The sequence below is a fragment of the Amphiura filiformis genome, chromosome 7, assembly GCF_039555335.1.
Source record: "Amphiura filiformis chromosome 7, Afil_fr2py, whole genome shotgun sequence".
Lineage (NCBI taxonomy): Eukaryota > Metazoa > Echinodermata > Ophiuroidea > Amphilepidida > Amphiuridae > Amphiura > Amphiura filiformis.
The window spans coordinates 10610690-10628565 of NC_092634.1; the positions used below are offsets into that span (position 1 = coordinate 10610690).

At 37.2% G+C, this 17876-nt stretch overlaps 1 protein-coding gene across 1 annotated transcript; it reads right to left on the minus strand.

The window, feature by feature from the left end:
- Positions 1–1590: 1590 nt before the first annotated feature.
- On the minus strand, positions 1591–16119 carry LOC140156735 (asparagine synthetase [glutamine-hydrolyzing]-like). Its single transcript, XM_072179677.1, is given in 11 exon segments — positions 1591–2724; positions 3334–3571; positions 5096–5141; positions 5144–5302; positions 5425–5551; positions 5849–5976; positions 6640–6732; positions 11860–12045; positions 13664–13754; positions 14210–14356; positions 15622–16119. Coding segments are annotated over 11 exon segments (1677 nt in total). The 5' UTR covers positions 15871–16119; the 3' UTR covers positions 1591–2511.
- Between the last annotated feature and the right edge of the window lie 1757 nt (positions 16120–17876).

A 17876-nucleotide genomic window follows, 5' to 3' on the forward strand; every position in this document is an offset into this window, starting at 1 on the left:
ATACCGTATTCACTCGATAGTTAGCACATGTGCTTACTATCGAGGGCTTTTGAAAACGTGCAAAAACGAAAAAAAAATGAACAGCGCCATCCACAAAAGTGACAAAAGTGTAAAGGGTTTTGAGCAAATCATCGATACACATAGCTATATATGAACAATTAAACCTACAAATTTGTGTGTTAACTTCATTAGCTCAGTTGGTAAAGCGACAGACTTTGAATCATCTTTAGAAGAGCGAACTGAGCAGGAGTTCGAGGCTCGTTATAAACTTCTCCGTTGCTTTCTTTTTATTTTGGGGTTTGAGCATTTTCTTGATAAATTTAATCTTTGTTTTTCATTTTGTTTCTTTATTGTTTTTTATTTGCTTTATTTTGTTTTGTTTTTCTTTTCTTTTTCTCCTTTCTTTCTTTTTTGTTCTATTCATACTGGGGTCATGGGTTATTTATTCAAAACATACCTATATACGAACAATTCAACCTGCAAAGGTATGTTTGGAAAACGCCGGACTTCGAGACTCGATGAAGTTCAAATCTGTTCAGTATTTCAGTATTTAGATTTTTTTCTCTGCCATGTTTGTTTTACAGGTCTTTTTTAAAACTACGAATATAGGCCTACATTTGACAATTCTTGAAGGTTTTTTTGTGGGCTTTTTATTTATTTATTTATTTATTTATTTATTTATTTATTTTTACCAAAGGAACAATTAAAGATCAGTTGGATTAAAAGTGGAGTGGTTACATAACTCCTTGGTAACTGGATCACGCACCTTTTGAAGGCAAATAAATACGCTCATTTCGTTCTAATAGACAAAGTGATAATCGGATTATACGTAACACTTCGCTGGCGAATAATTGGATCAACTTTAAAATTTCACCCTTACATCCAATTTCATGCATTCCTACACCCATGCTACACCTCAATGGCAGACATAGCTGCTGGGACACAATAGAACAATAAATGGCGTTGAATGCCATAGACTTTGTGTTGCGATCATATCGATCGTGGTGCAGAACTCAAAAGCGTGATCCAGCTGACAGTGATAATCGGATTACACGTAACATTTCCCTTGCGAATTGTTACGCATAGTCGTGCTAAAAGTCGGTCGATACATGTTGAACTCAGCACAATTCAGAAATACGCGTTTTTGCTTTGAAAATTCTCGGTCAAATAAAAAAACTTTTTTTTTTTCAGTAATGTTGAATACAAATGGTTGAATTATAAAAACATATTTCTTGGATATACATTTGAAAAAAATCCCGGTGTTAAAATAAGCCCAATCGGCATTGGAAGTTTGCAATGCATTGTGGGACAGTTTTTGCAGTTTTAGGACACTTTGTCCTTTGACCTATCGGGAAAATTGCTGTAATTATTAATAATTTATTTATTATTGTCATAATGTTATCATTAAAAATATTTAAATAATTAATTCATTTAATAATAATGTTTTTTAAGTTTGTTTTTATCTTTAAACACGTTTTAAATTATATTTTGTACGCACAAAACCCGAATTTTTCTGAAGTTTCCAGATAGGTCAAAGGGCAAAGTGTCCTAAAAAAACCGGAAGTTACAATAGCGATTTGGCTTATTAGGCACGAAATTGTTTCCTGTTTGATTCAGCTTCACCTAGACTGCGGAACTTCGTCCTCAATGCATAGTCAGTCATTTATCTTTTGGTCGTTTGAGGAGTATGATTCATGAGGAGCAATTTCAGACAATTGCTTGGGATTACTGGGGCAGAGGTTAATTGAATCCTTTCATGACCACTGATGCATAGTCAAGTCTGACAAGGACACTCGGCACGAATTGAAAGACCATCTCACTCTCGACAAAAGAATGCATGCATGTCAAAGGTCATACGACACCAATTGGTCTTTGTTATGCTCCTCGAAATATGTACAGTAGGTCTACGTACGTTGGTTGTGAACTTAACATTCACAGGGGTACTATATAGTAGAGGGTTCAAAGATTATGTCATGAAAAGGATATTTATATTTGTTAACATTAACTTAGATTATTTTCAAAAATCTACATGTAACCTTTTTTTGGGACACCCGGTATCTAAGTCTAAGAAGCAGATTTAGTGTATTTAATAAGCGGTGTTTTTTTTATATCTATAAGTTTACCAAATCCCACCACGCCAAATGCACTCAACAAATAGATTTTGGAAACCCTAATTTAGGTGAGCAACCCTTCCTTAAGCTCAAGACTAACTAGGCCTACTTCGTAATAAATCGTTTTGATATACTGACGAATAGCAACTAACTGTAAACCGTCTGTAAACCGTCTGCATCCGTTTGTATTATTCTGACTACAGAGGGCGGCGTTACCAAAATTGTTGTTATATATTTTCGCTCCAGTGACACTTCACGAATTGGAACAGAAAGCTGTGATTGCCTTGGTCGTTAAATCGCTTTCGACGATTGGATTATAGCATTCCACGTGTTAGAAATGGACAGTCTATAGTAATATGCTATTCATCATTATGCATGAATCATGATAGAATAAATATCGCTAATCCTGATGAGTAGTATCTTTATAATTCTCAAGAATTCGTTGCGACGGATCGTTGGCCTTAATCCATTTTGGCATCCAAAAGTACGGAATCCACTTGGCCTGACCTGGGAAATGTGTCTCGAAGATCTGTCGATAATAGTAACCTTCTTTTGAGGTAGGTGTGTTGAAAGAAAAACGATAAGGTGCTTCGTTCATCATGTTGTCTGTTACCTGAAATTACAAAAAATGAAAATATATTCTAACCTTGCTAAAGGACTAAAATATTTTAGTCCGGGTCTGGAGTTGCGGTAATTCTCATCAAAATGGTCGATGAGATCATGAGAATCTTGTAATAATTATAGACTTATACGTAAATACAGATTCGTAAGGAATGAGAATATTGCTTGTAAAATGTTATATATATATCATTTAGATGACAATAAGTAATGTTCATCCATTCGGTAAACTCTGTCTCATCGAGGCTATAACAAAATGTCTTTGTCTGCGAGTTATAAAGTGTCCATCAAAGATTTTAATCAAATAATTGTGTCTGTGCAAGAAAAAAGGATTCGAAAAGCAGAGATTCCTGAATTCCAGTCCGCTTTCCATTGTTTAGGACAATAGAAACCGGCTCCAACCGGGTGGAACTGATTTCATGCCTAAATAGTGCTCAATTGCTTGTACGTTTTGAAATGAAAATATTTATTTGCATTTTGGCAAGAGAGAATTTCAAACATATAAGCAGAACTCATCCGTCGTGGTTTTGTCGCGAGCGACACATATTTGACGCACACAAAATAAATGATAACTTAGAGCCTATGCAAAATCTATTTCCGATACCTTTGATTCAATGGATTCTTGGAGCACCTCATACCAAGACTTCTTTGCTGAAGCTATACCATCACTGAAACCTTCTTTTGGCCTCCAAAGAATCTCCTCAGGAATCAAGTTTCTCTTTTCAAATGACTTGCGAATGAGGTATTTCTCTACTCCGTTCTTTGGTGCTCGTAAGTCAGCCGGTATTGATAAATAATATGAGGTAAAATAGTGGTCTAGGAATGGCACACGTAGCTCCAATCTGAGGACAAAAGTAATAGTAATACAACTATGATGTAAGAAATTTGATGCACAGCACAATCACCCTTGACAATGTTTAGCGTAAATTTTCATTCCGCCATATTAATTCTAATGTTATTAATTATTTAGAGGGGAGGAGTTAAAGGGGCATTTCGTGATCCACAGCCTCATCCCCCCACTTTTCCCAAAAAAGTTGATATTTTTACACCACTGGATACCTCTGGCTACATAATGTTTATGTACCAAATATTTCTTGCAGATTAATGCGTTTAGCAAAGATATCGTTAAATTTGAATTTCGTTCTGGTGCACCAGAACGAAATTACAACACATTGTCTATGGAGCAGTGTAATACATAAATCATGCATAACTCGCAAACGCAAAATCGGAATCAACTGAAAGTTTGGAAATAAGCTTTTTTCGTGGATATCTATGAAAATGTCATAGAAAGAGGATGCTAGGATCACGAAATCCTCCTTTAACAGAGCAATTTGGACACCAATGGTTGAGTTGGTATGCATATCGATATGCGATTTACTTGATTCAGAGACACATACAGGGGAAATTAAGGTGTTATTAACCCTAACGCCCGAGTTCCTTTTTGGGGAGGGGGAAAGAAAAAAGGATGGGGGGAAGAAAGAAAGAAAGAAGAAGAGCAGAAAACGTTTTTCCCGGGGGGGGTTTTCGAAAATTTTTGTACGGGGATGTGCCACGCAGACTTTCGTATGCTGACTTTCTCTATACCTACTTTTTGCTGTTTTTGCTACCCATCAGTATACCAATTTCAAGAAAAAGCACCCAAAAAGCACCCAAATTTGCCATAATTGGGTGTTTTAAGTGCAATTTTTCCAAAATGCACCCAATTGGGCGCATTGGTCTCCGCTGAAAACCCACCCATCGATATACCAAAATCGCTGAAAAGGTACCCCAAAACCGTGGCACATCGCCGTATACCTTCAACCAAGGAGAACCCCCTCCGGGCGTTTTTCTCGGGTGCGGTTGTGAGCCACCGACCCCTCGGGTGCCAGACACGTGCACAGGCCTACCTTGCCACGGGGTGTAGCTTTGCCGGCCAAGCTTTCCGCGACCATGTGACTGTTCGCATGATGACGCAATCGCATCACGTGGGATACCTGCCCGTGGACATGTTTTGTGAAGTGTGGTTTTGTGCTGGATACACATACAGTGGGAAAATTAATATGTTATCAATACGTTCAATAACTACATTGACAAAGCCAATAAGGAAAGATCTAGCCCAATGCTCATTAAAGCACAGGTGTCATATTACATACATTTAATGAAGTCTGTTACCCTTTTTCTCACCCCGCTCCCACCCTTTCTGCATAGACGGTCAATACAAACACTTCCAACTGCAATTAGAGGTCCCGGGTTCAACCATCTCAAAATTCCACACACTGATTGCTCTTATAAACTCATACTTCAATCATGCATTTACGTAACCCATGAAGACAAACCAGTCCACTTCTATTGACTGATTGTATTCTTATAGTTTTTCCTTTCCTCACCCATGTGCGGATGTTGTTCTATCGGCTCTCAGGACATCAAAAATGATATATTTCTCAGCAGTCTTCGTGAATCCGCATCTCCGTCTTCGGGGCTAGGTGCTTTGTGGAAGTAGATATAACCTTGTGTGAGCTCATCACTACCTTCGCCAGAGAATATAACAACAGTATCTGTTGTTTGGCTGATGTATCGAGACAAAAGATACATGGCTAAGATGAAAAAAGTTTAGGTTATTGGTATTTGACATCGCAATATAAATCTAAATGTGATCATGACATCGTTATAAACTGAAATATTTACCATTTACTATTTTGCAATTTTGTGTACTTACCAACCGATCCGCGTATTGTGATAATGTCATAGGTTTCCAGACACTTGATGACTTCTTCCAACACCTCAATCCCTTCCTCCGGAGAGAAAGGGACCACGTGGTGTTCGGTTCCGAGATGTTTCGCCACCTGTAATGGTACGGACGGTAATCACAAAATTGCAATACTATGTTAAGTTTAGCAAAATCGTAAGACAGTGGAAGATATGGTGGAACAATTACATCAGTTGCAAAACCAAAGATACTGGACTCTTGTATTCACATGGCGACAAGTTCGTTTGATTGTAAATTGTGTTCGTCTCTAAACATTCCAAACTCGGTTCCCATTCGCAAGTACGCCTTTGACCGGCCTTTGAGCCCTTTGTCATATTTGTCCTCCCATGAGGCCCGACCGGGGGATGCGGGGTTTTACGTAGTGTAACCATACCTTTTTCGCCGCTATCGCATCTGGACTGTCTTCCATGCCGATTGAGAATGTCTGGATTGGATATTTGATTCCTGCTTCACGTGCCAGCTTCACAACAATTGCTGCCGTAAGACTGGAATCAAGGCCACCTGTGGAAAGACAACATGTAAGTGAGCTTACGTGGGGAAACGGAAGATTCAGTGTCCGTCAAGATCCGTTAGAATATTTCTTCAACAGTGATCAGTGCGTGTTGGAATTATGCGACAGCACTCAGAAGGAGGCTTATACTCAAGATTGACAAGGAAGCACGGAAATACAACATCGATCAATTAAAATGCCTAGAATGTTGACAAATTATATTGCCAAAATGTTTGACAACATTTGACAACGTTATTGTAGTGTTTCAGGCAAAACACAAAACGCATTTGTAACACGTTAATGTTTGTTTGGGGTTTTTTTGTTACTTTTTATGTCAAGCATATCTAGGCATTAACAGCTGAAATCTAGGATATACGCTGACGAAACTTCGGCCAGGCACATGTGACCTGGTGAGGGGGGGTCGTCATAGATAGCTGGTCGGGTACTTTTTACAGGGTATGCAAGTGTAGCCGACAATCGGGCGTTATGATCAGAACCGACTTTAACGAGGTCTTTTATCATGGGTCATCTGCCCCACCAGATGGGCCACGGCGAGAGCGGAACTAGATTTTTAACACATATTTGTGTTTGCTAGGGAATTGTGCCGGTCGATACCTGTTGTACTACTATTTATCTTTAGATAAATGTTGCTCCCTATATTTCATTATACCAACCTGAAAGCATGCATCCCATCCGACGGTTAGCCAACAATCTCTTACGTACTGCCTCAGTAAACATGTGCCGAATATTTGCGTATATGCCATCCTCTAAAAATAAGAGACCAAAACCATAAACCTTTAATTAGATGCGTTTCAGGTTCTTTACACGAGTTTTTCACATTTTGGCCACCAGGAAATGATGTACATGCCTACGTAACGAATATATTAGATAATAAGCCAACGGCTCAAATTAGTTACACATGTTTTATAATCCAAACTCTGGCCCAACATTTTTTGATAATCTAATAATGGCACAAGCCCAATAGGTGCGATCACAGATATTGGAAGTGGTGCGATGAACAGGACAATGAAGTCACAGGTTAAAATAATGTTCTTGAAAACTATGCTTTCAGGAAGGGGATTTTAATGCTCTGGGGATATCATAATTCTTCTTTCACCCGAGTATTAAGAGAACCAGCGAAGTTCCAGTTCACAAACACAAAGTCTCGACAGCAAGATAGGGTGACTGACCGTATCAAAGGCTTTTTGCGGGTCTAAAAATATCTCTCATTATCTACCACGGTCAATGTGATAGTCCAAAACAAGAGTGATGAGTTTTGAGTGTTTGGATCTGAAATCACCCTGGGTACAATATATTATTTTGTGACAAACAATCACAAAGATCATCGGAATGACAGAGACTAGCCCAGAGTTGTCATGGTTGTTGGTGACATTACGAGGACCGTCTATAACTGGGACCCCCTCTACTTTGCTTCCAAACTACTGAAACATTGTGATTTTGACGCATAAGGCCTGCACTTTGGCTCGACATTTGAAAGGGGCGTGAATTCATTTTTGGATACGCCCCTATTATAATTAGGTAATACTCGACTCACACACATTCCCTATATGTATATACATGTACCACATGTAGTAAATCTGCCTGCTTTATCTGTATTGTGCCGTTCTTGAGCAAATACGGTAGTTAAACACGATTTCATCAAACATTATAACAATAGCTCTTATACAGTGTGCAATCATCCCGGGAAATAATTGGGCAATAATAGAGGATGTGCGTGAAATTATTGATTGGCTCCATACAAAGGAATTGAACCGGTGTCCTTCACCGTAATCATGGCGCAATGCAGTGCATTCAATCAAACGTTGTCGTCAACCTATTTGATCGTATAGTGCATTTGTTATGTGTGTGAGACTAGCTGTCGCGGTAGATTGCAATTCAGTATCGAAGTTACGTAATGTTACTATGTCAACGGGATCACGCGCTTGAGTTATGAACCACGATCGAAACAATCACCACACAAAGTATATGGCACTTGAAGGCATATCAAAATAGCGTGATCCGGTAACCAAGAGAATTACGTAACCACTTCGATGCTGAATAGCTTGTAATCATGCTTTTGTTGAATGAATTTGAGTACTCCGCCATATTTACGGTATGATACGTCATAATCTAGGTGATTATTTGCATTGGATGTGTTGAATACGCTGGCGAGGTTGTGTGATAATCGTATTAATGCTATAACAGTAGGTGAATACAAGTTTTGAATATATCGCGTTGCAAAGCCCCATTCAGTGATCCCAGCGAAAGTGAAAAAAAAAATCAAATTGTTACTTTTATAAAAATTTAATGAAAACAATTGGCAAAAAACCCAAGAAAACGGCAGTATTGACGAAGTTGAAGCCCCATTCAAATACATGTAGCTAATTTATATATACTGTCAGTATATAAATTACAGATTCACTTAAATGCATTATTTTGGTCTTAAATAGGCCTACACGGCTTAGGGCTGAACCACTAGCAGAAGACACCAAGTTGATGTTTTATGACCTTTGACATTCTTTTGTGGCGAGTGACATGGTCAGTTCAATTCACGCCGAGTGTCCTTGACAGGTTTAACTCTGCTTCAGTGGTCATGAAAGAATTCAAAAGATAGCCTCTGCCCCAACAATCCCAAGCAATTGTCTGAAACTGCTCTTCGGATGATGTATCATAAGAACTCAGTCGTCAAATGATGATAGTCATATAATGACCAAAAGATTATTACTGACTACATCATTGAAGACTGAGTTCCGCAGTCTTGTACAAAATCTGAATTTTGATGATTTTTACGATCGTCCGGATGAAAAAAAATCACTGAATGGGCCGTTAGTTCCCTCCTCTCCTTACACTGGCAATATGAATCAAAGAAAAATAAAGAAAAAAATAAAGAAAACAAGATAAAAAAAAACAAAGAAAAGAAACAATAAAAGAAAAACAAATATGAAAAGTTCGAACAATATTTGGATTATAAAATTAATGTGACCGTGATGAGGCTCGAACTCACCACCTTCCGATTTAAAGTTCGAAGCGCTAGTGTACCAAATTCTGATGCCTTACCAAGTGCGCTGTGCTCCTGAGATACGAAATAAAAATAAAATAATACACTGTATACCTGCTTGTGTCGGTAATTGATTTACTCAAATTCCATAATGGTACAGTGCAACAGAGCAAAAATGCCCAAAATTTAAAAGCTATATATATAATTTATGACCACTATACACTACACATAAAAATACTAATACAAGGGAATTTCAACGTAAGAATCCAAACAATTAAGTACCAACATGCACAGCATTGTCCTTATATCACATTTGGGTTTTTAACAAAATGTTATCAAACCTGTACTGTGATTGGCAGCTGCACAAGGCATCTCTTTGATAGTTGATAATGGCCATCCATTCAGCAAGTGGCTACTAACTGACCTTGACAGGCTTGAATGAGCACTGTCATCTGCTACAAAACCATCACACTCTAGGACCTGGTCACTCCATAATGCTACAGGGAGCACAGTACTTTGACAATGGAGTGAAAGACTATTATTATTGATTAGGCGCGGATTTTAAAAGTACAGCTCCTATGCGTGTATAGCAAAAATCATGTAACTAAAGTACTAAATGCATTCTGCAAAATGCGCTCTGACCAATTTATAAAGCATTTCATTAGCTTTAATTTGAAATATTGTTTGACATATTTGGAATTATGGTAAATCATTAAATAAAATATTTATTAATTAATCAATTATGTCAATTAATTAAAAATTTAATGCAAATATGCATATTTCTCTGACAGAATTGTAGGATTTGACAAGAGCCATCTTTCTTGTAAGTTTGATTCTTATAACATACCGGTATCGTATTGCGTCCCGTTATAGTTGCAGAAAAAAATACGCGTGCAGGACACACACACACACACATCCCCACACACCCACCCCCCCAGAGGATCGTACCGTTTTACAATCGTATAACATTCATTGGCGCTAGTAGTAGTAAATTCCAATTTTCTTTGCTTTACCTCACTTGTTCTGCTCAAAATTAAAAGGAGACATATCTGACAGTAAAAGCTTACATTTTATGGAAATTATGTTTAACTATTTGCTTAAACAGCACAAAACAGATAAATCAGACAAATTTACTATACATAGGCCTATACATGTATGGTATGCCAAGGACTGTTTAAGAATATAACATTAGATTTATGAAATTTACTTCGAGGACTGTTATATCTCAAAAATTTGAAAAATATCAAATTTTAATAATTTGTCATAAAATCTGTATTATATTGTGAATTTCAAACAATGAAATTTATTTGATATCAGAAAGACATTCTTCGTATTCAGAATGCAATTCGATATGTCTGATGTGCTCTCATGTCCCACAAAAAATACTATCGAAACGCTCAAAACGCTCATTCCAGATCCCTTAATTTGGTTAATTTTCTTTGTCTTTTTTTTTCTTTTCTTGTTTTATTTCTTTTTTTCTTTATTTTTCTTTGATTTATATTGCCAGGGTAAGGAGAGGAGGGAACTAAAGGCCCATTCAGTGATTTGTTGATTTTTTTTCATCCCGGCGATCGTAAAAATCATCAAAATTCAGATTTTGGATACTAGACTGCGGAACTCAGTCTTCAATGATAGTCAGTAATTTTTATATTTTGGACATTATTATGACTATCATTTGAGGACTGAGTTCTTATGATCCGAGGAGCAGTTTCAGACAATTGCTAGGGATTATTGGGGCAGAGGTTATATTTTGAATTCTTTCATGACCACTGAAGCATAGTCAAACCTGTCAAGGACACTCGGCGTGAATTGAAAGACCATGTCACTCGCCACAAAATAATGTCAAAGGTCATAAAACACCACTTTGGTGTCTTCTGCTAACTAAAGGCCTATGGCTGATTTTGTACCTTTCGTCATTGTCATAGATGTGCTAACATAGCTTTCTAGTGCAGTGGTTCAGCCGAAAGACGTGTGTCTAAGACAAAAAATAATGCATTTACGTGAGTCTGTAATTTATATACCGGTACTGACAGTATATAAATTAGCTACATGTATTTGAATGGGGCTTCAACTTCGTCAATACTGTCGTTTTCCTGTTTTGTTTTTTTTGCCATTTGTTTTCATTAAAAAAATTTATAAACGTAACAATTTGATTTTTTTTTAAAACTTTCGCTGGGATCACTGAATGGGACTTTATAGCGCGGATTATTCAAAACTTGTATTTACCTACTGCTATATAGTATTAATCCGATTATTACATAACTTTGCCAGCGTATTCCAGACATAGGTTATGTAGGGATAAACTGTACATGGGTATAGAGGCCCTGCATGCTTTTATCGATTGGCTCCAAACAAAGGATTTGAACCGGTGTCCTTCACCGTAATCACGGCGCAGTAGCCTACAGTCCATTCAATCAAATGTTGTCAGTGTGCGAGACGAACGATGTATAAATCTGGAGGTCACATTATCACTTATCATGCTTATTGTAAAAAGTTTGTCCAATGCATATACTGTGTGTATTGTTCCCGGGTATTGTCAATGCAGTCAAGCAAACAGGTATTATATTTTGAAAAGGCCGCTATAGTATATTCACAGGGGTGTCTTGAATGGCCAATCATATGGGACATAATCAAATTGCAGTGACTGCTTCCTTTGTTACCACATGTCAGTCATCTTGTGATTATTGGACCATGTAAACCTGCAAAAAACGAGCCAAAGTGCAGGCCCTATGGAACTATTTTTCCAAATCGTTTTCATGTAAATGTTTGATTTTTCCTTGATAATGTTTCATCAGGTAGTCCAACTTTTATTTTATCCGCCAACCGTCTATGTGATTTATATGCGCATGGCAAAAATACCCAACAAAACAAAATATAAAATGTTATGATTTCATACCTTTGTTAGGGTGACAGTTGTTGTTGATATTGCGCCATATTGGTAGATTGTCAAAAGCGTGAAATTGGTGTTGCATAACCAATGTCACTTTCCCAGTTTTGGCTATGTCATATTCCTCGTAATATCCAGGTAGACATGGTTCAATAGTATCTCGAATGCTGTTGCTTTGGAGTAAACCCATCAAACCTGTAGTGTAACGACATATACAAGAATAAACTTGAAAGTTGAAAAATATTCTTCTTTGTGGCTACACCCCTTCTCAAACTTAGCCCCATCTCTGCAATGCAATACAGTTATTGATCTCCGCTTGATATGTTGGCTGAGAGCATTTCTTCAATCTTATTTCAAATTGGGAATGTTAACTGTGTTCCAAAATTATCTTTCCATACTTTCGTATTAACTCTAACACCCAAAAATACCACAGAATACCACGATGAAAATTAAGCGCATGCGTGAATCCCAGGGTCTGCGAAGACGCAATCACCCTAAGGGTTATATCATAGAGCATACCTTGAGAGGACACTTGGCTCATTTGCATGGCAGTCGGACTCTCCATTGTATTTGTTCATTTGTGTATGGAGAGCAATGGCGACCCTTCATTGTATTTGTTCATTTGTGTATGGAGAGCCATTCTTGGAGTTCATGGGACTCAGGCTAGGTCCTCAGGTAGAGTCAGACGCTGTATATACTAGAAACGCATATTCTTAATTCCGCGTTTATTCAATGTTAGCATTAAATTTGTATTGCCCGGCAGCGCGCAATGGAAAAACCTGAATTTGTTACATAAAAAGAAATGAAAATTAAAAAGTCGGGTTCCACCATATTAAATGGGTGTAGAAATTGTTCTGAAAATATTAATTAATTTAGACAAACATACGGGATATAATGAACCTTTGACATGACGCCATGATGACATGATTTTATTAGTCGTTTTATATCACCTATACCGTGTGTCATAATACCAATATTTTGTAATTTTATATAAGAACTAATATTTTGCATCATAAATGCGCAGTCCATATGTACAAACGAATACTAATCTTCAAGATATTAAGCTTTAGAAGACTTCAAAATAACACGTCACTAAGCAGGTCATAGGTGCTGGCCTTGTCCTATTGTACTTGTTCATTTGTGTATGGAGAGCTCACTGACCTGTATAGAGGTCAATGGGAGCTAGAGCTTCTTTACGGGGCACTATCGGTTTCAGGGCGTAGTTCATTGAACTCAACAGGCTGTTATTTAAAGTGCTTTTATGTTATTGCAAAACGGATCGTGGCGAAAGCTAATAAATAATTCATACCAGGGTTTAATTGATCTGGGATGCGGATATTTCATTATTCGCAAACCACCGGGATTCGATATAGGTTTGCGTTGTAAAATGAAAATGTGAATAAGAGTGTCATCCCCCTGGTTATATGCTCAGGAAATTGCTGCCCGGGCAGCAATAACCCGTGTAGCTACCGGTCCATGATCGTGTGGTTGGCATGCGGGGGTCAAAGGTTCGAATCCCGGGGGTGCCAAGTGACTTCTTTCTTCATCTTCTCTTCTTTAACTTCCGATATCAAAAAGCAGGGTTAAGTGTTAGGGTTAAGCAAGCTTGCCGAATGACGCTTAAATAAGCATACATTTCCAAAATAGAGCCTGTCTATATATGGCAGATAAGACTTCCTTGTTCTCACCAGGACTTACTGAGTATAAATACGACGGTTAATTTTAATCAAATAATAATTAATCAAGTTCGAGACTGACAGTATTTTTAACAACCTATATATACCAATAAATAAATCCACTGATTTATACATGCCTTTTCCTTCAGAGGAGACTGCTAGGAAACCATCTTTCCTAAGTAAACGAAACACGGGTTTAACTCCATACGTATCCCTGGCAATGAATACCTGGAAATGGAAATTTGTAGAAAATGGAAATTTGTAGAAAATGTTGATTAGTCGGCAGACTGAGACTGGGATCATATGGTGGTCCTTGATGTTGTCATGGTTGTTGGGAATTTGTGGCAGTGTAGTGTTGGAAGAGGTGATGGTTGAGGTGTTGGTAGAGGTGTTGGTAGAGGTTTTGGTGTTGGTGGTCTCATTGTTGTGTTCACAGGTGCGGACTTTGCGGTGGTAACTATAATACGATTATTTAACGTCCGCGTAACCAAACTTGTGAATCATAGGGTGTACGGGAGGGCAATGTATGGTCATTGGAAAAATTTTCCAGGATCACAAAAGGTAGATTTAACTTCTTTCTTTTCTTCTGCCCGATTTCACATGAAAATAGCTTTTCCGACAAGGCACTGTCCCCTGCATGACACGCCCTGCTGCCACACCCCCACTACATTCATCATTCTTACCTTTCCAGCTTTAAGATCAAGAAGACAACATCCAAAGACCCCATCCAACATAGCTGCAGCGCGGGACATTCCAAATTTGTTATACAAATGGATAATGGCTTCTCCATCACTTTCTGTCTGATACTCAAAACCGTATTCCTCTTGCACCTACAAATATAAGTCTTGATTTTCTACTTAACCTTACAATATTAGTCGAGAACAATCACAAATAAGAACACATTTTACTTAAAAAAACAGTAATGGTGTTATAATATTCATACAATGTGCATATTCATAAAATGAATGTTTATTCAGTGTTTATCATGTTTATATCGCCGGGTAGAATATGGTTTGAATGAATTATAGAGTTTGTACACAGAAAGAGTTTTTGTTTGTTTCATGGGGTTTTGATAAATAAATCATACCTTTACATACAATTACAACAATTCTGGTAAAATATTTTTACTCATGTACCGCTTGTCATCGCCTACCCACTACACTCTGTTTGCGTCAATTGCTAGTCATTCTGGTTTGCAAGATTCTATGGCATTAACATAATTTAACTGTAGTGCAGTAGCCTTTGCTCATAATTTTGTTTCCACTGTTAATTATTCACAAAGTCATTGATGCATGACTAATGACGTCTGTGGAACAACAATAATAACATTCACGTTATTGAACACTGACATTTTCCTCCACGCTTGACAAGATGTAATAAATAATTAATATACTATATGCTAAGCATCATAATTATAGTCCAATAGATTTCATTACACATGCACTGCAATCGTGCAAATCATGTTTAAGTTACCATATTTGGCATAGTAATAGTATTTATTTTGCTGATAAATCTAGGCTATGGAAGCATTTCAACAGTAACCCCATTTAGTGGAAAAAGGTCTTTGAACTTTGCATAGAAGGTCAAGTTCAAAACTACTCAGACCTGCAAACCCACACAATGACAATCCCTTGGCAAAGAATTCAGAAAAAATATACTTTATTTTATTATTATTTTTTATTAACGGCATCTTTATAGAGGATCAGTGCCCAGATCAGTGCACAAAGCACTGCTTTCCACTGGGGCCCTCTTTACATATTAAAATACACAGAGGTACAAAGTTATAAAAAAATATACAAATATTGAAAAATATAAAATTGCCTTAATCTTAAATTACAAAGCACTTAAAAATACATAAAAAATAAAATAAATTGCACTTGTGTAAATTGCATGCATATCATTAGAATACATGGGAATGGTTCACAATCTTCTAAGGTTATGGGCAAAATACTAATATTGTGACGTCAAAAGTCCAAGTTTTCCCCACAGTGGGCGAAAATGAAATTTGCCCTGATTTAGATTTAAAAAAAATTGATGTGAATAAAATTGCCACGGTAACACATTTTTGCTCAACACAATTTTAGTAAAAATGTACCTTTTTATAATTGTATATCTCTCCGTTGTAAACCATCCAGATATGAGGCATAGACTTGATTCTCATTGGTTGCATACCATATACCTCGTCCATAATAGCCAGATGGTGAAAGGCTAAGCAGCAATTACGATAATGGTGAATGTTTTCAAATCGGAAAGCATCAGGACCTCGATGAGTGATGGTCAATGCACTATGTATATGCTTGGTGATATCTTCATCACTCCCGAAGATTGCCCAAATTCCGCACATTTTGATGTTACCAGATTTTCGGTTCGGTCCTTTTAAATAGAATAAGATAATGTAATATGATATCTGACTGAGTTGTCTCTCCTTCTCTATCTAGAACACGATGCGACAAGTCAGTAACAATTCAATAAATTGCGCTCATCCTGGCATGGCCTCATCTTTTAAAAGGCAAGGTCAAAACTTCCGTTTACTCACTGTGTTAATTGACTTCTATGTAATTTACCTCCAACAGTGCAGCGTCAATATCTATTATCTACGGTAGATAGCAACACGTATCGGCTCGACTACAATAATTATTCGATATTAAAGCTAGGGGAATATATATTAAAAGTGTGTCCGCGCACGATGACTCATTTTTTATTCACGTGGATCCTTTCAATTGTTTACAATAATTCCAAAAAAAAGAGGGGAATTGCCTAAATTCAATCAAAGAAAATGTAACTTTGCATATGCAAAAATGCATATTTGTGTGTGTGTGTTTGTTTGTTTGTTTGTTTGTTTGATTGTTTGGTTGGTTGGTTGGTTAGTTAAAGTGACACGGTTTTACTCAGATATTATGGTCATTGCATGTGCAACCTATATAAAGCCTTAATGTGCAATTTCGGTCAAATTTTAATTTGGTTATTCTTTGCTAAATATTATAAAATATTAGTAACAACTATCAGGAAAATTGTCTGGACATTTAAAGGGCTCGGATAGCAACGTATGCATGGTATTTTTTCTGGGACATGAGAGCACATCATACATATCGAAATGCATTCTGAATATAAGGGATGTCCTTCTGATATCAAATGTTCCGTGGAACCTATAACCAATCGTCTAAAACCGTATATAGACTAAATGGGTATTAGACGAACTGATATTAGACCAAATGGTAATTAGACCGTTTAATTGTGTATATATAAGTACCATGGGGCGAGGTTGATTCCCTGCCTCGAAATACAGCGATGAACTTTATATTACAAAAATTTTCGATTTAGCATTTGGTTTGAGCAAACACGAATATATATGCCCGTGACTTCCACCATAACACCCCTAACCCACCATGACACCCCTAAATACACCCAACACCCCATTCACCACCTAAACCCACCCTGATACCCCTTAATCCACCCTGACACCTCTTAACCAACTATTGACACCCCTAAACCCACCCCGACAACCCCTTAACCCAGCATAACACCCATAACCCAATGTTCATGTGTGTGTGGTATTCTTTCATTGGAGCGGAAAATCCAATCAATCACAGTGTGCTATACCAACTATAGCTACCCGTATAGCCTATATTCATTAGCAAATTTCATTACTATCTGTTCAATTAGCTTAGATTCTTGAATTTGTAAGATATTTGAAAAAATAAAAAATTTCAAGCGAATGCTGATATGCTTGGGAAGGAATGGTGGTATTAAACAAAACTCAATTTACATTGTAAACCAGTTGAAATGAGAACGAAATCCATAATTTTAATGTCCTTGTTTAGGAAAAAATAATGCTCAGAATAATATTATGCATAAAACGTACTCGCGCCATATAATTTCGTGTAACAAAAACCGGTGGACCATCATCACCTATAGAACCTATCCAATAACCGGAACGGTATAACAATTGAAATGGCAGGACAGATTGGTGGACAGATTGTTTTGCTAAATTGGATAGGATCTATGCCCTAAGTTGAGAATGGACCGTCCCACTCGATTTGTAAAAAGGTCGCGAACCCTTTCGGTGGACCCAAGTAACTGCCCAAAATGAGGCAAAATTGAAAAGAAATGGGGTTTTAAATTGAATTTGGGAATTTGAAAAGTATAAATCACGTTAGGTCTAAAGCTGTGCTAACACTTTTCTTTGATGACTTTGGCCAAAAGTTTTTATTTTTTCAAATATCTTAAAAATTCAAGAATCTAAGCTAATTGAACAGACAGTAGCAACATTGCATATGATCTTTATTTTTTCATTGGACGCGTCTGGTTTGAGCATACAAAAAGGATTAAAGTTGAGTTTGCTGGGTTTGT